A 22,340-nucleotide genomic window follows, 5' to 3' on the forward strand; every position below is an offset into this window, starting at 1 on the left:
ATGCACTGTGCTCAATGAGCTAGCAGCATTCCACAGTTGCAGTGCTGTAGGTTCACCCTTTGTTGATAAGGTGTCAAGTGGTGGTAGGTTGACATCAGAACTTGAGTCCACTGAAAGATGGTTTGCCTGAGATGGTGAGGCAGGCGGCATAGTTGAAAACCCGGTTCTCAGAAGTGGGACCAGTGGAGGTGGAAGTCCAGTGGAACACTCATCAGAGTTAAAGTCAATGATAAGATCACATTCATGTGCCAAATTGGACATGTGAAGTCTGGTAGCTGTTGTTACCACTGAAATGAGGGGAGATTCACTGCCGTGCAGAGTGTTGAGGCAACGACGATAGTCTTCCCTAAAGATGAACTTATTGCTTTGGCCACTATCAAGTAGTCACAAGTCAGGTGACAATCGCACACAGTGTCACTAAATTGAACTCTTAAGCTTATGGTGGGGCATGGTTGCTCAGTGTGATGCTGTTAGTGGTGCGCTGTGCAGGTGTGAGCTCAGTGAGGTCAGTGGTATGATGCATCTGCATGGGAGTGATGCAAATGCTGATGATCTACTCATGGTCACGTGTGGCTAGCGGAATTCTGTGCTGACACAGGTGGAGGGAAGCAGGGGTTTGTTGATATCATGTGAAGGTGAGTCACTGCTTGAGGTGGACACAGTGATGTCAAGTGATCTGGTAAAGTCAGTCAGGCTTGGCTGCTGTGTGTACACATTGCGATGTTTGGTAGAGTATTCTTGAGTTAATCTATTATCAGTTGTCCTTGCGAGGTCTTGAATTGTGGCAAACGAGTGCAAATCTGAGCTGTTGGAATATTGCAGTTCAGTGATTGCATAATATTTCTTCAGGCCTGAGAAGCCAATGAAGTCCCACAGTAAATAATTCATTGCTTTTGATTTGTTTGGTGCTACTGTCAGAGTTCAAAACACAGTATTGGAGTACAACACTTGCAGAATTGATCACTGTAGGTAGTTGAAGAGTTAGGTGAGAAGCACTGAATTGTCCAGAATGGAAAATGTGGGTATGGCATGTGAATTTTGGCACACGACGGTTATGCTCAGCTCTCATTGTTGTAGCATAGTATTCAGTTTTATGCATATTTGGTGAAATTTGTAGGCATCAAGAATCATCATTATAGTGGGTGTATAGTGCAAGTATCATATAACTGAAGTGTGACATGATACAGAACAATAACAGCTCTCTATTACATGAACCTTGTAAAAGGTATATGTCTGTTCCACTTGGAAGATAAGAATTCACTGAAGTCTGTGATTAAGTCACAGATATTCCACTTATCTTACATTAGCGATATATATCATGTGGATGTTGACACAGAGTGATAGATTAGATAAGGTTAGAAAGTAAAGACACACTGACTACAGTTTGAGAGGAAGCTCCTTTTCCATCCTTCCCCAATTTATCCCCATTTCCTCCATGGGCATAGAACAGTCGAGTTCTGAAAGCTATGTATACATATTTTTTCTGCTTTTAAGTGTTCCTATCAGCACACACACGGAAGTTTGCATCCTGAATGTATGCTCTGGCCAACCACTCTCTTGCAGTGTAGTTCAACATAGAAAGCTGGTAAAATAGGGCTCACTTCAATGGCCCATCAGAACATAGGGCACTGAAAAGAGTTTACAAGACGCGTAATGATTGGTAAGGGTATTATTGATGTGGGGAAGGTGAGGAAAAGCTATTACAGTTGGCATGGAGAGTACGATGATTATGGTGAACCTCAGCTTAGACTACAAATAAAAATAAAAAAATCATAGTTCTTGAGGAGATATGGGTTAATGAATTCCTGAAGTGAGTGGTACTGAAGCACAAAAGGTACTCACTCCGATTTATTGTGGAAAGATCAATCAGTTTTAGAGTTGGAATTTTTACTTGTGAAAGGAAGAACTGTTTGTAGCTGGAGTTTGAAGAGGTTAATAAGGCACAGTTTTGCAGGAAAAGAATAGAAATTGCTGTTGTGTGTGTTTGAGTTACTTGGGAGGGACAGCAAGAGAGAGACTACTGTTGATCTAGTGAAATAACATATTTATTAACTTTAGTACTGGCATTTAGTTTGTTAATCTAATCTATAGTTGTCTCAGAGGATAACATCAGCCTGTGTAGCATGAGGGAACTAATATCGTGCAATATTTCTGATGTTTGTAAAGCTGTGGGTGAATTCTGTACATGAAGGATACTTTTGCTCAGGACACGGGAGAAGGGTTGGATGGCATGAGGTCAGGCACTTTTAAGGTTCAGCTTTTCAGGTGGTATCTCATATGTGGTTGCAAACTGAAAGTGAAAAAAATGTGATTGTGAAGTGTATTGAGATTATGTGGTAAGGCTTTCATAGTGACAAAGCTGAAATATTCATCTATTTGTGAATTTTACATAAACTAAAGTACATCTGTAGCCAGTTATATAAATACACTGTAAGAGTATTATTTAACTGTTACAAAAGAAATCCATCAGTAGGAATAAGTAAATAAAAGAGAGTGGTGCATGAAATGAAATACATGCACATATACAATAAAGATAGTGGATGACATTATCCTTACATATTCTCTACAGTTGTGATTATGGTTTTAAGCATAAAAATTAAAATAATACTGGTATTCTCTGTACATGTAGTTCATTCACACCAAGAAATTATCCGTATAGTTGTTTAATCACTACTAATTTCACTACAGGTAATATGTTTAAAGTTTCCATTGCTGTTTATGTGTTTTTTAATTTGGCATATTTATCTAACAGAAAACTCTTATCTCAATCTGCTGAAAACTTATGAGTTATGATGAATACACTTGCCAGTGATTGGGCTTCCCCCATCATCAAATAACTTCCATTGCAGTGACAGGCTGCGAGATGTGGAAGCTGGAACAGACAATACAGGAGGGCTGGGTGGAATCTGAACAATGACCCAGTAGTTGATTTCATCTTTTCCATAGACATTCTCTGCCACGCAAGTATAATTGCCTGCTTCCTGAGGACGAAGTGGCCCTAGTGCAAGGCCACCATCTGGAAGGACTTGGGATGTAATTGAGGCACCAGATGGCCCTCTCCACTGTCTAGAAGGAGCTGGAAGTCCAACTGTCCGACATGGTAACACCAGGCTTTGTCCAGCACCATGTACAACACGTCTGGAAAATGATGCTATCCGTGCTGGCACTGCAATGAAAACATATAATACTTTAGTTCATTATATGGCATAAGAATGTAAATTGATGATGGAACACTGTCAGGGGCTAATTAGGTCTTTGACAACCACTACACCATCTTATGTGGTAAAAATTTGGTGAAGTGGGTATAAAAAGTGAATGATTGTTTTACTTTCGTGAAATATGAGGAGATACCCAAAGGAAACTGAATTAAAATATTTTTTGAACTTACTTATTCATATTTTAAGCACAAACCTTCAATCTCCTTGAAAGTATTCTCCATTTGCACTAATACACTTGTCTAATCTTTTATTCAGTTTTTCAAAACATTGTTTAAGTTCATCTTTCGTGATACTTGACAGTGTCTCTGTCATTTTTTCTTCACCTCAGAAACATGAGCAAAACACTTTCCTTTCATGCCTTTTCTCACTCTAGGAAATGAAAACAAAGTCCCACAGGGCTAGGTCAGGTGTGTATGGTGGGTGAGAAACAGGAGTCATACCATTTTTGGTCAAAAATTGTCATATAGACAGGGCTGTGTGAACAGGGGCATTGTCATAATGGAAAACCAGTCACTTGACTGCCACAAATCAGGACACTTCTGTCACACACTGTTGCGCAATCTTTTCAGAACTTCCAAGTAGAAAGCCTGGTTAATGTCAGACCCTGTGGAACAAACTCTGAATGGATGACACCTTTCTCATTAAAAATAAATAAATAAATAAAATAAAATAAAAATTAAAAAAAATAAAAAATAAAAATCAGCATTGGCTTAATGTTTGACTTCACATGATGAGCTTTCTTGGGGTGAGGAAAACTTGAAGTCTTCCACTAGCTCAATTGTTGCTTTGATTCAGAATCATGGGAATAGATCCAAATTTTGTCAGCTGTGATAATTTTTTAAAAATTTTCAATCAATTCAGGACTCTTTTCTCAAAGAACAGCATGATTCCACGTGACCTTGTTTTTGTTCAGCAGTCAGCAGTCATGACAGAAATTTGGCAGCAGTATTTTTCTTCTGTCACAATTTGCTGAACTCCAAGTCACTCCTGACAGCTCCACAATTTCTTCAGTGGTCTGTTGGCAATCTTCATTGATGACTGCATCAATGTTTCCAATAGTTTCATATGTTTGGACCATGAAAGGATGATCAGAATGAGGTTTGTCATCAACTGATATTTCACCATTTTTGAAATGGAACAACCACATGAACACTTCAGCTTTTCCCATAGCATTTGTCCTTGTACACCATTTTTAACATTTCAAGAGTTTCTGTTCCATTTCAAGAGTTTCTGAGTGAAAAGCACAAGTTCACTGCCAAGCAATGGTTACAAAAAGCAGCCATTACAAAATGACAGTCCCACAAAACAGTTGTCACTATAAACTCTGCCAAAACTAGTCCTGACTTCCTTCAGTGATGGCACTCAGCTTACTGACTCTCTGCATTCATAGTGCCAAAATGCAGTACTACAAAAGCTCTGCCCTCCAAAAAAATTAGTTTAGTTCCTTTTGGGTACCTTCCTGTATATGGTATATTTCAACCACTGATGCCCCTTTTAAAATGCTTCTTAGGTGGCTACCTTAAACTATTCACAATTCAGAGCAATAAAGGAAAGAAGAGAACAGCTGAGTATATGGGATGAGTCACATAAGTGATAACACCCCATTTATTTCATGAATGGTTCCAGATATCAAAATGAGGTTTTTGCAAATGATAAGAGAAGGGACACAAAATTTTTATGTGATAAAGAGCCTTAATTTTTGTAATTCTTGTAATGTAGTGTTTGAAAAGACAAGTACAGCAATGTAATGGTTGTTAATTTTTAGGTTGAAACTCTCTGCAAAAGAATCCAAGAAATATTCTAAAATTAAAAGGCAAGATGGTCATAATTAGCTATTGCACTGCAAACAGCCTCAAGTCAGGCTACATCATAGTATCAAGCCTTCTGACTGTTTACTTGTCTGTACTGCAGAACTAGGAGGAACTGTGTGGTCTATCAGCAGATCACTTCAGCTTCATCATTCCTTTCATGCAGACATACATCAATGTGGAGAAGCTAGACATGCTTCTTTTACCCTGAGAATGTCAAAGAAATGCTGTTGAAACAGTATGGTGGTGTAGGGATATCTATCTCGATCATTGCCATCTGTCATGAATTATTAGGTCACTAGTGCAAACAGGCAACTTCAACATCAAACAGAAGACAAGAATGAAGATAACTGACAGAGCACATGAAGAAGCTGTTGCAGCTACAATGCTTATCAACCTGCATTGTGGCATGAGATGTATTGCCACAGAATGAGGGATCAGCCAAATGAGTGTCATTCACATCTTGCATCAATATAAATTCCACCCTTATCATCTTTCACAACTTCAGGTACTCGGAGGACATGATTTCAATTGTCATATAGAATTTTGTCAGTTTGCTCTGGGTGGCACCTGAGAGATAACACAACATTTTCACAATGTGTGCCTTTCACAAACAAAGCAACTCTGTAAACCATGATAATGCCACTTTTCATAATAAGCACTACTGCATAGCTGAAAATCCATGCTGGCTTTGCCAGGTACAACACAGACAACCATGAATCATAAATGTATGGTGCAGCATCATAGGAAATTCCATTCTGGAACCTTACTTCATCCGATGTTTGGTAAATGAAAATACGTGGGCATACATTCTTACAAACATTCTACCTGTTCTCTTAGAAAAGATACCACTGGATGGGCGACAGTGTATGCGGTTCCAACATGATGACTTCCCAGGTCACTCTTCCTGTGTTGCTTGTAAATATTGAATGAAAAGTTTTCTGATTGTTGGATAGGATGGAATGCTGCAGTACAGTGGCCAGCCAGGCCCCCTGATTTTACTCATCTTGATTTATTTCTATGAGGAACATTTAAAAATGCAATCCATCATGAAACCAAATTACACCTTATGATATGCAAGGTTGAAGCATGCAGCAGCATATGATCCTATGTACTTTCATAGGTTCATCTATCTCAGGTGCGGGCAAACGTTGCACGCAGCTCATGAACGTACAGCGCTGCACGTGTGCTGCTTGCGTACAATCGTTGACCGGGGCAGTGGCCACAGCCATTGCGGTACTCTCCCAAGTTAGAAGATCCAGAGTGGGCTACCGACCTTGAATTTTTAGTAGACATTACCAGACAGGAATGCATTGAACACAAGTTTGCAAGGAGAAAATCAGCTAATTTGTGAAATGGCTGCAAAAAGGTGCAAGCTTTCACTAACAAGCTTGAGTTGTGGGAATGACAGCTCTCATCAGGGAACACAGTGTGTTTCCCTTCCCTACTCTGTCTACTGCACCAGAACAGAATTGCAAAGAATATGTTTCCGTACTCAGTGCAATAAAAGAGGAATTTCTCAAGCAATTTGCTGATATATCATATTTATCCCAAGCTTTTGAATGGTTCTCAAGACCATTTGCTGTTTCTGTAGATGATATTCATCCCAATTTGCAAATGGAATTAATAGATCTACAGTGTAATTCTCGTCTGAGAGACAAGTTCCTTTTGGCAAAACGTGTAATGGACTATTATCACGACTTTCCACAGCAAGACTTTTCTCGTCTCCATTGTGAAGCCGCGAAGATAATGTCAGTGTTTGGCTTGACATAAGTTTGTGAGAGATTTTTTTATGTTATGAAAATTAATAAGTCTCGGTTAAGAGCAAAAAAAAAAAAAAAACAGTGATGAAAATTTACATAATTGTTTGCGTTTGTCTGTATATAGAAACTTGACAATTAAACATTAAACGTATTGTAAACCCCACCTGTGATAATTAAATAAAATGTATCGTAGGTAACAGGTACTCTTTCAAACCAGAGTTTCTTTCAAGCACTCCTACTAACCTTATTCCTTCATTCAATAAAGCAAGCTAGGAAACAAAACGCATTACAGAGGAAGGAGTGGAGGGACGGTATGGTGGCGAGGGGAGAGAAGCGGGTGGTCAGCTTGCCCCTGTGTGCATGTAGAACACCTGTTAACTGCACACGAGCAAGTGTACCGCACAGGTGCAGGATTCCTGCCCGCCCCTGATCTATCTCTTGAAAGGCAATTGCAAAAATAGCTTGCAGTCAATGGTAAACAATTTGAGCATATGGTAAATTAAAGTGTAAAACTGTTTTGTTATGTGTTTATTTTGTGGGTGACATATCATTCTGAATAAAATGTTTCAATGAAAACAATCAATTACTGACAAAATTATTTAATTGGATAGAGAATTGGATAAATAAAATCCTTCATTTATTTAAAGTGTATTCCATGTAACTACTATTTCAAGTAGAGTCTATAGAAACATTTGTCTGGCAGCTGGTGTTTTACCTTTAAGGAGCATTCAGGTAAAGTCATGTCAGGTTTTTTTTTTCCTCAAAATCTAAGGAAGTTAATACAGTGGTTCCTTTTTTCCCGTGAATAGATCTGTTTATCATTATGAAGTATGGATGACCAACATTTTTGTTTCAGCTTTGACATGTAATCAGCAATGAAAATGGTTTAAATGGAAAACTGCCTGAAAAAAACTAGCTGTTTCTACAAAAAACTTAGAAATGTACACACATTTGAAATAGTTTCCTAAGCACCATCTTATACACCAGAAGCTAGCATTTTCTGGAAATCCAAATGCAAAAATCATACCTAGTGCTATATCTATGTCATATAAGAAATGAGGTTTTATCTTGCCTGTCTTACTGCATATAAAAGGGATGCATGATGTAAGAGCTCTGATTGGCAGTTTACACCACAATAGCTAACTCTGGTCACATTGCTTTCCAATTTTAGTACATTTCTCAGAGTCTTTGATGAAAGGTTTAATGCTTGTTTCAATACCTCGGTTGATACCAGAATTCAGAGTAATATCCATACCAAACATTATGTACCCTCAGCATACTCTCAACTGTGGAAAGCTCATTTCGATATTTGAACCATTCACAAAATAAAAGGGATTTATGTCTTATGTGACTCACTATGTATAATGAACTGTAGGTGCTTATTTGACTTAGCCATGAATTATGTATGTTGTCCTTATATGAGTCTTTTGAATATCAAAAATTGGGGTTGCAGCATGGACTTTTCGGATTTGACTGGCTGTTCCTTCCAAGTCACACCATGAGGAACTGTTACAGGACAGAAAGTGGTAAATTATATGTTTTTATACAATTACTTTTTTATCCTACTCTGCACAGGTAGAAACACAGTTTATCATTAATCACACTGGTGGTAATGAGAAGACCATTGGAGCAAAATAAATAGTTCTGATGGTGAATGACAGTGGAGATCACAAGGTGAATTAGCATCCAACACAAGTCCAGAATGTAGCTGATTGTCTAAACATGTACCACAATCCAGGGAAAAGTACAAATCACAAAACATTAATCAGGAAAGGTCAAAACACTCTGCTATCCAATGGCACATATATAAGACTTTAGGTATTAGTGAGGGACTGCCTGCAATTGGCGAGCTGGAGTGTATCAGAAAACACTCATCAAAGGAGCAGCATCTCACCTGCTGGCTGCAGCAACTGCATCCTGCACTGGCATGATCCATGGCTTTTACCTGGAGGCCAAGTATCTCTTAGGTGTTCTCTCTCTTGATATTCACTCAATGTGGGGAATCTAAATCACCCTCAGATACAAAAAATACTATCAGGATTTTTCATGTGACTCAGCTGAATTGGCAGACACTTGGAGATAGATGGAAACTATCGCAAGGAAGTCTAATTAGAAAGTTTCAAGAACCAGCTTTAAATATGAATCTAGAGGTGCACTACATAGCACTATGTATCACTTGCATAGGGATAGTGTAGACAAGATTTGATTAGCTGTTTAAACAGTCATTCTTCCCATGCTCCATATGTGAATGGAATGGAAAGAATCTGTAATATCTGGTACATTGAGAAGTACCCTCTGCTGTGCAGTTCACAGTGGCCTGCAGAATATGGCTGTAGAAGTAAACACATGAGGGTCATTCAGTAATTAAAAAAACAATTTGGTCTGGGGAAAAACTGTTAGTAGGGCAAGTTTGATATTTTTATGGCTTTAAGTTGGTATCCATGGGATGAGCCCTGATCAGCTGATGTATCAACATTATTTTGTTTATACCCTCAAAAATACATTTCAAAATGGAGAGTCCGCTTGAAACGTCCACATTAGTTGAACTTTTTTTACTTGCTGAAGGTGAGAAACCAGTGAATATATACTGTAGAATGTCTTAAGTTTATGGTGAAGGTTGTATGAATTGTGCAAATTTTTACAAGTGGGTAGAGCTGGTTGTGGCTCAGTGACTGACAAACACTGTTTTGGCTGACCAGTTGCAGTTTCAACTCCCTCACTAGGAAGTCGAATTGAGGAAATTATTCATGCCGACCGCCATGTGACTGTGGAAATGATAGTTGATTAGGTTCAAGTTAGTACTGGTACTGTGAGCACTTCCTCAACAAAATTTTAACTTGTGATGAAACTTGGGTTCACTATTACGGGCCAGAATCAAAACAACAAAGCATGGAGTGGAAGCACACCAACTCACCTGTCAAGGAAAAATTCAAAACCCAAGCATCAGCAGGAGAAGTCATGCTGACAATGTTTTGAGATGCTGAAGGTCTAGTTTTTGAGATTATCTCAAAGAGCAGCATACAATGAACAGCCAATGCTACTCAGATTTGCTTTTAAACAAGGTGAAGCCAGCCAAAAGAGAGACATCGTGGATCTCAGAGGAGAGGTGTGATTCTCCAACAAGACAACACATGTGCCCATATTGCTCAACTAAGCCATGAAACCACCAACAAAATGGGCTGGGAAGTACTGCCTCATCCCCCTTACAGCCCTGATTTAGCATTTAGTGGTTTTCATTTGTGTGGTGCACTGAAGGAGGCATTATGTGGGAAGAGATTCCAGGACAACGAGGACATGAAATAGTTTGTGGGAAATTGGTTCAAACATCAAGGTAAATGGTTCTTTGCGACCAGAATAAAAAAGGTAGCCCATTGGAACAAGTGTGTAAATGTTCAAGGGGATTATGTTTAAAAGTAGAAAAAGTATTGTTTTGTAAAAATAAATACTTTGTCTCCAGACCAATTTGTCTCTTTAATTATTGAATGTCCCTCATAAATTATCATTGTTATCACCTTGGGAGAAATGGTGAATGTTATCCGGGCTTTATTTGGTAGTGGTGTTGCCACCATGTCATTATCCTGCTTGTTATTGAAAAGCTGTTATCTTTGTCACTGATTTTCCTCAGAAACTTCTTTACTTTTGTTGATCACAGAAGTGCTAAAGGCAGCAAGAACTCTGCTGTGATCTTTTTCTACTCAGGGTAATATTCTAACTGCATATTTTGTCATTGGAAAGATAGTTGTTTATATTACAGACCTGCAAGAAAACTCCAGAGTTCCTTTCATTTAGCTATTCCCGGTGAATGATACATCTCACTCCACTGAAAAACTTTTTTTTTCTTTTCTTTTTTTGAGTTCAATAGAGGATCATTATTTAGCAACAAAAAAACTATATACATATGTTATTGCACATAAATATTTTTCAGTATCACAGAAGGAAGTACTGTAGGAATGTATGTAGTAGAGCCTAGTAAACAAAAATATGTAGTACATATGAAATTTGTATGTATTGTACATATGTATAGAAGTAATGCTTAAAAAAATTCTTAACACTGGTCCGTTTAAATAAGCCTATCTGCTTATGAGCAGCTAACATTTTTCATGACAGGTATCTGACACTGGTCACTTTCTTCTTGAGCTTCAAACTATCACAATACAGTATCTAAAACATGTAAATGCTTCAGAAGCAGACAGTATATTTTCATCTTCATTTTCTGTAACACTAGTTGGCATCAGCTTTATCAGTGGTGAGGTATACAATTTCACTATCTTGCCTGATTTTGTGCCCTGAAACTGCACCGTTGCACTAATCCAGTTTTGAACATCTTCTTCGTCGTTTTCATGGCAGTTTTCTTTTAGCATACTGAGCATTTCCCGCATATCATTCTGTTCATCATTTACAATTAGACTTGAGAAACTTCGGCCATACCCAAAATTTTATTTCAGGCTTTCTTCAAATTCTGTTCCGTTACACTGTCCTGTGCTGCACCGATCATGTAGGACATGTTTCAAATCGATATTTTTATGATTTCATAACAGACTGTCTGCTCTCTCCTCTTCCCTTTCTAACAATAACTTACTTAACAATTCTCTTCTGTAATATGATTTGAAAGTTTTGATAATGCCTTGATCTGCCTTCCTGGACAGCGTGCATACCTAGTAAGACTAGTATGCATGACCAGGATAAGCCAATTTTACGAAAAAAAAAAAAAAATTATAATTTTGAAGAACTAACCCATCCCCCTATTTCGCCCTCCGTGTAAATACACATACATCATGCAGTTGCTATATACTGTATATCAGTGTAATATAATAGTATTTGTTAATTTTTTATCAATTTGTTGCATCCTTGAGCCCCCAGTTCTTGGTGTATGTTTAGCGGTTGATGATGTCAGCTGTGGGAGCCTAAGGCAAAAAAGTTAAAAGTTCTTATACATTGAGGTATAGGAGAAGCGATGTTTACAATGCTATAAAATAATGGTAAATATCATTTTCAATGGGAAAAAACTTGTTCATGTTACAAAGCACTAAAAATAAAGGGTACACGCTGAGTCCTTCCCAGACGGCGGGTTTTGATTACCTCTCGTTGTGCCCTGAAATAAGAAATGTCCTGCCCACTATCCTTTTCACTGCCTCCTATCGTGGTATTCTGCTGTCCACCGAACCTACACAATATACTTGTCCATCCTTACACAACCCTTGCTCCCAAGCCCTTACTTCATGGCTCATACCCCTGTGATATACCTAAATGTAAGACCTGTCCCATACATCCTCCTACCACCATCTACTCCAGTCCGGCCACTAACATCACCTATCCCATCAAAGGCAGTGCTACCTGTGAAACCAGTCATGTTATTTACAAGCTAAGCTGCAACCAATGTGCTGCATTCTATGTAGGCATGACAACCAACAAGCTGTCTGTCCGCATGAATGGTCACCGACAAACTGTGGTCAAAAAACAAGAGGACCACTCTATTGCTGAATATGCTGCCAAACATGATATCCTTCATCTCAATGACTGCTTCACAGTGAATATGCTGCCAAACATGATATCCTTCATCTCAATGACTGTTTCACAGCCTGTGCCATATGGATCCTTCCCACCAACACCAGCTTTTCTGAATTGCGCAGGTGGGAACTTGCCCTGCAATACATCCTACGTTCCTGTAACCCTCCTGGCCTCAACCTCTGTTAGTCACTGTCCTCAACCATCCAGCCCCCTCCCTGTTCCCATTCCAGCACTACACAACTGTCATTTAACTGCCACACCCAGTCTTTTAATTTCTTTTTAATATCTTTTTATTTCTCTCCTTTCCGCTACTTACCCCCTCCCCCCTCTGCTTCTTCTCTCCTGCCCTCCATCTAAACTGCAACCACTTCACTGTCCGCCACTCCCAACATACTATCCCTCCCCCTCCCTGCTCGGCCTCCTCCTTACCCCCACTCACTCACCACTCCCATCATGCACTGGTGCTGCTGCTCACAGTGTGGTTTCAGCTCTCTGAGACTGCACATGTGTGTGCAAGTTGCATTTGCATGAGTGTGTATGTGCGTGTATGTGTGTCTACTGCTGACAAAGGCCTTAATGGCCAAAAGCTATAATTGTATGAATCTTTATGTTGTGCATATTGTGACTCAGCATCTCCACTATATGGTAAGTGGCAACTTGGCAACTTTCCTTCTCTGGTATTGTAGATTCCATGCCGGCTTTTGCATTGTTTGAAATTGATGTTTCAACTCTTCTGCTGGGATCTTCTTCAGGAATGTGTGGTGTCCACATTAACTGAACAGTGTCAATGACCATTGTGGTATTATGTTATAAAGGAAGGGGGACATCTACCCACATTTATGCTGGGGAAGTTGGATTATTGGGTGAAATTCCTGTGGCTACCATTGGTGGATCATGTCACTGGGTAGTAAAGTAAGTTTCCTCCTGACTAATGTTGAGGAGGTACGGTTATTGGATAGAATTCATTTGACTATCTCTGGTGGACCAACATGACTGGATAGAAAGGGATTTTTCCTGCACTTTCACTGAGGAGAGTTATTGGCTAAAATTCTTCCTGCTGCTACTGGTGGGCTACCATCATTGGATAAAAGTGAAACAGGCAGAGGCAGAGAGGGGCAGGTCCAGATCTGTGGGGCAGGGGCAAACTGGGGTATCTGCTACATACAGCAATTTCAGAGTGTGCCAAATTCATATTCTTGAAGGAAAAAACCTTGTATCACAAAGCACCTAGCATCCAGTGCACATTGGTCTATCAATTATTATTATGATATGGTTACAATAGAGGGAAACATTCCACGTAGGAAAAATATATCTAAAACCAAAGATGATGTGACTTACCAAATGAAAGTGCTGGCAGGTCGACAGACACACAAACAAACACAAACATACACACAAAATTCAAGCTTTCGCAACAAACTGTTGCCTCATCAAGAAAGAGGGAAGGAGAGGGAAAAGACGAAATGGATACGTGTGTGTGTGCGAGTGTATACCCGTCCTTTTTTCCCTTTTCGTCTTTTCCCTCTCCTTCCCTCTTTCCTGATGAGGCAACAGTTTGTTGCGAAAGCTTGAATTTTGTGTGTATGTTTGTGTTTGTTTGTGTGTCTGTCGACCTGCCAGCACTTTCATTTGGTAAGTCACATCATCTTTGTTTTTAGATATATAATTATTATTATGATTTTGAAACACGTCACTGATGTCATTTGAACATTTTTAACACATTCTAAGTTGATTTCTGAATAAATCAAAGTTGATTTTTGAATGTGTGCACAGTGTATGTACAGTCTCTGCCAGGGGAATCCCTGTCACCTCTAGAACTAAAAAACTTTTCCGCAGACAAAAGGGGATGGGACTACTTGAACAGGTGAATGTTAATCGTTGTTTGTTTATATGGTTGTATGGGTGTGCAAATGATCAGTATTGTTATAATTATTAGCAAAATCCACAGATTCAGACTAGCAGAGTGAAAATAAATGAATAACAGAAATAGAAGATAAGAAATATTACATATTAATCATCTCGGTGTGTCAAAGAAAATGAAACTTGGACAGAAAATATTTGCCAGATCACTACACTACTATGAGCCACTTGTACAGTTCCTGGTTAGAAGCCGCTTTGCATTGTACGAACGCATAATAACACCTAACCAGAGCATAAATACGGGATAACTGAACTGGTGATTCTGGTAGGGCTAGTGAAGTTATATGGAGAATAAGTTTTGTCAATGATATGAATAGTTATAGAATTAATGGTGACAAAATTGTTTGTTAGAATGAGTAAGGAGAAGAAATGAGGACATCACACAAATTATATGGAGTAATATGATGATTCCGAATTTTTATAAAAATTTTGTGCTACTACTTTTCGATATCCGGCTTCAGAAACTGGTGTATGAATGAAATGTGAAGCTATTTCCTAACATAAAACTTTTTGTTTGTAGTAGTCCTAATAGATATTTGATATTGGTACTCTGTGAAATATATTCTGTCCTGTTATTTGTTTAAATGCAGTAGATAAAAATGACCATTTGTGCTAAAACAGTGTCACTTATTTGATGTGTGTACAATTGCTGCAATATTAGAAAGGCCTATTTTTTTTAATTTAGCAGACAGTGACAAAATTGACTTAATCAAATCTAGAAACCACACCAGTTTGGGGTACTATTCGTATTAACAGCTTTTTAAGTATTAGACAACAACAGTTTAATTTTTTATGTAGCAGAATGTTTGACTAACTTTGACGAGATAATAGATTTTTTTGCAGAAAGGAAAACATGCCATGTAAAACTGTAGCAAGATCAGGCAGAAAAAGATGCTTGGACCTAAGGATTGAAGAAATGTGTATTTTCTTACTTGTCTCTTGTCTTTTCCGGTTTTATTTTTCCTATATTTAATTTTATTTCACACAAAAGAGGAAGTTATTAGCTTATAGGCAACAATGAGCACAAATGTTCTGAAGCATTCTTATTCTCACAGTTACAATTAATCCCACCCAGTAATAATTGTGAGTTTTTTTAAAGGGGGTAGGACATCAAACCAGCTGACTGGGAATGGGAGAGGCGCAACAGGACATTTTAATTTCCATGGTTCTGAATATAGGTTTGATGGCTTCCATTACAAAACATACACATTTGAATACCACAGGGTGAAATATAGTGATGTACAATAAAAGAATGTTCTGTAAAGAGGCATGGCACTGCACTTTGGCACACTTATGAGGGCTGTTCAAAAAGTAAGGTGACTTGTCAAATTGCGCGGGCAACATACATTTGATTATTGATCTTCTTTTCGTTATGTTGGTACACATGTCCCAAACGTATATTCACTGTTTCAGGTGTACAGCATACTTCATTTGTTTTTGACAGATAGAAAGGTTAGATGTGTTTTAGTGTGCTCACCGATTTTCGATTGTTATACAAAATGGAGCAAAGAATTTAAATCAAATTTTGTGTGAAAAATGGAATCAAGTGCTCTAAAACACTTGAAATGTTGACAGTGGCATACAGTGAATTTGCTCTAAGTAAAAAAAATGTTTACAAGTGGTACAAGCCCTTCCAAGATGGCCAAGAAGATGCCAATGACGAACCTCGCTCTGAACGCCCCAGCACATCAACAACAGATGAAAACGTCAAAGCTGTGAAAAAAATTGTTTTGGAAAATCATCAAATTACTGCAAGAGAAGTTGCTGAGGATGTTGGCATATCAGTCAGCTCATGTTGTGCAATTTTTTTGGATGTTTTGCATGTGAGATGTGTGTCAGTGAAGTTTGTTTCAAAAATTATCAATTTTGACCAGAAGAACCATCACATGAACATTGTGCAGGAGCTCTTGAATGACACAAGTGATGACCCTGATTTGCTCAAAAGGGACATAACTGGTGACAAAATCTGGGTTTACAATTATGACTTTGAAACCAAAGCCAAATCATCCCAATGGAAGCATCCTGGAGAGCCAAGACTGAGAAAAGCATGCCAACTTCAATCAACTGCAAAGTTTTGCTCACTGTTTTTTCAATTACCATGGCATAGTGCATCATGAATTTTTGCCTCAAGGTTGTATGGTGAATAAGGAGTATTACCTTGATTTTATATGCCTTTTGTGAGCTAGGCAAAATGCAAAAAATATCCAGAATAGTGGAAAACCAATTCATGGCTTTTGCATCACGACAGTATGTGTATTGATCCATAATTGCTTGTGAGAGATTTTTTGGCCAAAAACAACACAACAATCATACCTCAGCCACCATATTCAATGGATCTGGCCCCCTGCAACTTTTCTGTTCTCAAAACTGAAGAGACCTATGAAAGGATGAAGATTTTCAATGATTGGGGAAATAAAAACTGCATCACTGGAAGTACTTAAGGCTGTACCAAAAAGTGCTTATGAGAAGTGCTTTGAGGATTGGAAGAAGCGTTGGCACAACTGTATTGTATCTGGGGGGATTACTTTGAAGGGGACAACATGAATATTGATGAATAAATAAATATTTTTTCATAAAAATATAAAGTCACCTTACTTTTTGAACACACCTCATAAGACCAAATAATATGTCTTACACTTCTTCGAACATATATGTTTTATGTATCAAACTCTGCAAAAAGATATGTGCTACAGAATGAGCATATTTTCGAAAAATATTTTTTTTTAAATTTTTTATTTCCTAACTCAAACGTTCAATTTTTTTTGGGGAGGGGGGGGGGAGGGGGGGGGAAGGGGGGGGTGCTGCTATTGAGTTTTTGTATTGGTTCAGAAATATTGTAGATCTGGGACTGGAGAGGGGAAATGCTTATCGAAAATATGTTGTTTGTTTTGGTCGTATACTGCAGTTATGTATTCACTTTCTTGATGGTGGGAAGCCATGAAGTTGGAAGTTTAAAGCTGTCCTCATAGAGGAAGTATACACTATGTAACAACCCAGAAGATTTTACCTTCAGTCTCACTTATGAACTAGACAGTGACTGAAAACAAGGGTAGCAAAGCAAAAGCAGAAGCAGAAACACAGAGCTCAGTTTTCAAATATTCCTTTGAAAATGAAAACCCAGGGGTATTTCACCAAAATAATTCTCATATCACTGCAAAGATAAGTCATATTAAGTTAGCAACAATGGCACTGAGAAGCAGCTGAAACTATTGAATCTGAACTAAACTCCAGGTCCCAATGGAATCCTTATCAAATTCTATACCAAATTTGGGACTCATTTACTATAATGTACCATAGATCCCACGAACCAAAAACTGCACTTAGTAACTGGAAGAAAGCACATCACATCTGTCTACAAGAAGGATAACAGAAGTGGTCCACATGGGATAGTGTCACAGGGATGTTGAAACTGAATTGGCAGACACTTGAAGATAGATGCAAATTATCTTAAGAAAGCTCACTTACAAAGGTTCAAGAACTGGCTTTAAATTAGTACTCCAAGAATATACTGCAGTACACTATGTATTGCTCCTGGAGGGATTGTGAGGACAAAATTAGATTAATCACAGCACACAAAGAGCATTTAAACAGTCATTCTTCCCCTACTCCATATGTGAATGGAATGAGAAGAAGCTCTAATAACTGGTACAATGGGAAGTATCCTCTGCAATGCACTTCATAGTGGTTTGCAGAGTATGGATGTAGATGCAGATGTTCCAGTTTTGTCTGACAAGGAGCTGTACAATGGAAGCTGAAAACTTTCAGGACCAAACAATCCCTATTCAAGTTTGGTGCGAAGTGAGACCCAGAGGTTCAATCGTATCAACTGTTTTGCATCAATATTCATTCACCTCCTTACTGTTTTTCATATAGAGGCTGGAAGAGCAATTTTTCATAGATTCAGATTGTGATATTAATGTTGCTGTTGTCTGATAATTGCAATGTTCCTCCCAACAGATGTTCAGAAGTATGCACAAACATATAGTAGCTAAGTGGTCTTCCACCTTAAACACTTGATTGAGAACCTTGGTCCATGACTGTTACACTCAACCAATGCTGGCAATGCTCCCTCAAGTAATTATCAAGTGTCATCACCATGGAAACACACTTAGCTTAATCACTGCTATGGGTACAGTTAATATTCCTCCAATCTTATCTGTAGATACATTTATCACTCTTTATTAGAGATGCTATGTCAATCTGAAATGGCATGATAATGAAGTATTGAATCTGCAGGACAATAAGGATAGGTAGTAGTGCTGATTGGATTTATTAGATCAAAATGTATGGTTTGCTGCAAACTTCATAATTTCTCTCATTCTCTGTAAAAGATAATTTGTGTACAAAAGTTTAAAAAAAAAGATTTTTCTTACCACGAGATATAGGAGCCTGTGAGACTTTTGGACTTGGCTGTCCTTCTCCAACTGTTGTCGATGCTGTAACCCAGAAATCATATCTCTGAAATTCTTTCAGTCTTCTTACTTCATATATTAGTTCCCTGTCTCCAAACACAGTTTCCTTCTGTGTTTCCTATAATTAAAAGAAAATTTCGTACAATTTTAATAGCATAAAAATGTATCTAATGTTCCTAATAAATGAACCATTATTTGTATGTCAATATAACATGAATATGAATGAAACAGGTACACAAATGATTCTTTATAACAGACCCCTGCACCGAACTCCCCAGTTTTCTCTGCCACTGCAGTTTAAGAAAACATATGCAGAATGAAATTTTCACTCTGCAGCAGAGTGTGCACCGATATGAAACTTCCTGGCAAATTAAAACTGCATGCTTGAATGAGACTCGAACTCAGGACCTTTGCCTTCAATGGGGAAGTGCTCTGCCATATGAGCTACTGAAGCACGACTCGCAACCTGTCCACACAGCTTTAATTCCACCAGTACCTTGTCTCGAACCTTCGCGCTTGGGTAGCTCAAATGGTAGAGCGCTTGCCTGCCAAAGGCAAAGGTCCCAAGTTCAAGTCTCAGACCGGCACATAATTTTAATCTGCCAGGAAGTTTCATATCAGCACACAATCTGTTGAATACTGCCAGGGAATTGCTCTCATCATGCATTTTTAAGTAGTAGGTAGAAGGTAGGGACATACAGATAAGGGATGGGAAGATTTCTGTGGGGTAGCTGTGAAACTTTGTGAGGGGCATATGTTTTAAAGGATTTTTTAAGCTCAGTCTGGATGGAAAGAATGATTTCCTGAACAGTGACGTGACCAAGAGCTGATGCAATCTCTCTTCCGCATACACTTTTTTAATCAGATACCACATTAGTAGAGCTTTAGTCTGTAGTGAGGCTCATGATAGAGCAATCTTTTAACAGTTATCTGATAGCTTATGAGTTGGAGTGGGGTTTGAGATTTCAAAGCTGTTTTTCAAGAAGTATTTTTGGGGGGGGGGGATTCATACAGAAAGTCGGGAATTCCTGAAATACTTACAGAGATTGTTTTTAGAGGAGGAGGATCACATTTGTGGGTTCTCTTTTTTTTCTTTTCTTTCTTTCTTTCTTTTTTCTTTTTCTTTTTTTTTAACAAATTTCCACCATGTGACTAAATTCTATCATTTATTTCATACAATCATGCTTCTGACTTCATAGCCATTCTGAAGTGCAAGTTGAACTGAAAATTAACAAAGCATACAGATCATACAGTGGAAAGCTTAATGTGGGGGTGGGGCAGGGGGGAAGGAGGGGGGGGGGGGAAGAAATAACAAATATGAGAACATTACTTACATTTACAAAATTTCTGGCATGCCTAAATGACATGTCATCATTGAAATAATATACAGGGTGTTTCACAATTCATGATACACACTTCTAGAGATTGTAGAGGGAACTTAGTAGATCAAATTTTACATAGCAACCCTTGTCCAGAAAGGAAAACAAGAGCTACTGAATTATGCACTAGATGTTTCTTATGCAGTTTGCTTCTTATGGTAAGCTATTCACATTCATGAATAGTATGATGACACCATGTCATGTGATGTCCTCTGTTTCCATCTGCCTTTTTTTTCATGCTTCCTGCTGATACATCTGTTGATATTACAGTGACTAACACTGCAGTGACAGGATGCCTGAGTTCAAATTTGCTGAGAACACTGACATATTATTAGTGTGTGGTGAAGCTCGCTATAATGGAAGAGAAGCTCAACATCTGTACCATGAGTACTTTCCAAATCATGTGATGCCATTGCATCTCATGTTTGGCAGTACAGAACAACAGGAAAGTGAGCAATTCACAAGCAGTAGAGCAAATAGTGGTGCTCCAAGAAGGTGGTGTACTGTCATATTGGAAGACGAAGTGCTTCATCAATTTGAAGAGAACCCATGGGACGAGAACTCGAGCCACTGCAAGTGACTTGCATGTGTCTCAATCATGTGTCTAGCATGCTATGCATCAACAGTAACTCCACCCATATCACCCTCAGAAGGTACACACCAGGCTTCCAGCAGATTTTGTGCTGCGTGTCAATTTCTGTACTTGGTTTTTACACCACTGCATGGATTTTCCTTAGCTTCCAAGGCAAATTTTGTTTACCGACAAAGCACATTTCAACAGGGAAAGTGCTCTGAATGCTCAAAATAGCCACATTTGGGATCAAAAAAACCCCAAAGCTACGAGTTCATGAAGATTTAAGGACACCTTCAGCATCATATCTGGGCAGGTCTCTGTGATGGTCACGTGATTGGCTTGTACATCCGCACCTAACAGGTGCCAGGTACTTGATATTCCTGCAACAAGTGATGATGGGGCTGTTTTAAGATGTGCCATTGAACATTTGGCAGAAATTGTGCTACCAGCAAGACGGCATGGCAGTGCATTTTGCAGTTTATGTTTGAAACCATCTGAACATAATTTATGGGGACAAGTGGTTCAGTCAAGTTGGTCCACATGCTTGGCCTCTAAGATCTCCAGATTTAACCCCTTTGGACTTTTTCTTGTGAGGCTACATGAAGAATCTTATTTACGAGACACCTGTCCAGTCAGAGGAATATGTGATTGCAAGATCATGGCTATGACAGAAGTGATTAGCAATATGCCACACATGTTGAACAGTGTTTATGCGAACTTAATGCACAGGTACACTGTGTGCATCAAACTTGATGGTCATTGTATTGAACAGCTGCTGTAATATCATAACACATAGGAGTGAAATCTGGACGTCTTGTTTTCCTTGTAATATATATATATATATATATATATATATATATATATTTATTTATTTATTTTTTTTTTTTGTGAAACACAATGCATAACTGGTGTTATAAACCAGTTGTTGTATTACAGGATATGAGAACATATAAAGATACATGATACGGCTGACATTTTGCACAAAGGATAACATTAACTAACTATACAGCACATGTAAAAGACAATATGTCTTATACAAGAACCAATGTTAACACTTCTCAAAATAATGGCAAATACTGTTACAAAGTGGCACCACTGTATGAGCAACGCACTCTTTGATTTGCCAAAAGCATTACCAGGAGAGGGAAACGAGTGTTTACTTGGCTAAGTGTTTAACATATCCTTATAATACTCCTTATAATACTCGCCCATAACAGCTTTTTATAGTGCTGCAAAGCAGTACTCAATTATCAGCGTGGAAATATGCCATTTTCTAGATGTACAATAAAACTTGATCCCTAAAATAATGACATAGATGTAATATTATAAATCAATGATCCACTGATTCCTGGTGACTTACATAAAAGGCAGTATGCAAGAGTCATGTGAAATGCAGTCAACCCACAAATCCACACACCTGCAAATTTGCTGGATGTATTCCAATCTCTGTCTTTCTCTACAGTTTTTACCCTCTACAGCTCCCTCTAGTAACGGGGAAGTCATTCCCTGACATCTTAATAGATGTCCTACTGTCCTGTCCCTTCTCCTCACCAGTGTTTTCCACATATTTGTTTCCTTGCCGACTCTGCACAGAACCTGCTCATTCATTACCTTATCAGTCCACCTAATTTTCAACATTTGTCTGTTGCACCACATCTCAAATACTTTGATTCTCTTCATCTCCTGTTTTCTCACAGTTCGTCTTTCACTGACATACAATGCTGTGTTCCAAACATACATTCTCAGAAATTTCTACCTCAA

At 38.4% G+C, this 22,340-nt stretch overlaps 1 protein-coding gene across 1 annotated transcript in view; it reads right to left on the reverse strand.

Annotated features, from left to right (window-relative positions):
- LOC126484903 (Down syndrome cell adhesion molecule-like protein Dscam2) overlaps window positions 1–22,340 on the reverse strand; it is a 505,795-nt gene that overhangs the window by 133,611 nt on the left and 349,844 nt on the right. Inside the window, exons 21-22 of the mRNA XM_050108503.1 lie at window positions 18,588–18,744; window positions 2,807–3,166 (exon numbers count right to left, since the gene is read on the reverse strand). Of these exons, the coding sequence (XP_049964460.1) occupies window positions 2,807–3,166; window positions 18,588–18,744 (517 nt within the window). The remainder of the gene's footprint in view (window positions 1–2,806; window positions 3,167–18,587; window positions 18,745–22,340) is intronic.

Source organism: Schistocerca serialis, chromosome 6, assembly GCF_023864345.2.
Source record: "Schistocerca serialis cubense isolate TAMUIC-IGC-003099 chromosome 6, iqSchSeri2.2, whole genome shotgun sequence".
Classification (NCBI taxonomy): Eukaryota; Metazoa; Arthropoda; class Insecta; order Orthoptera; family Acrididae; genus Schistocerca; species Schistocerca serialis.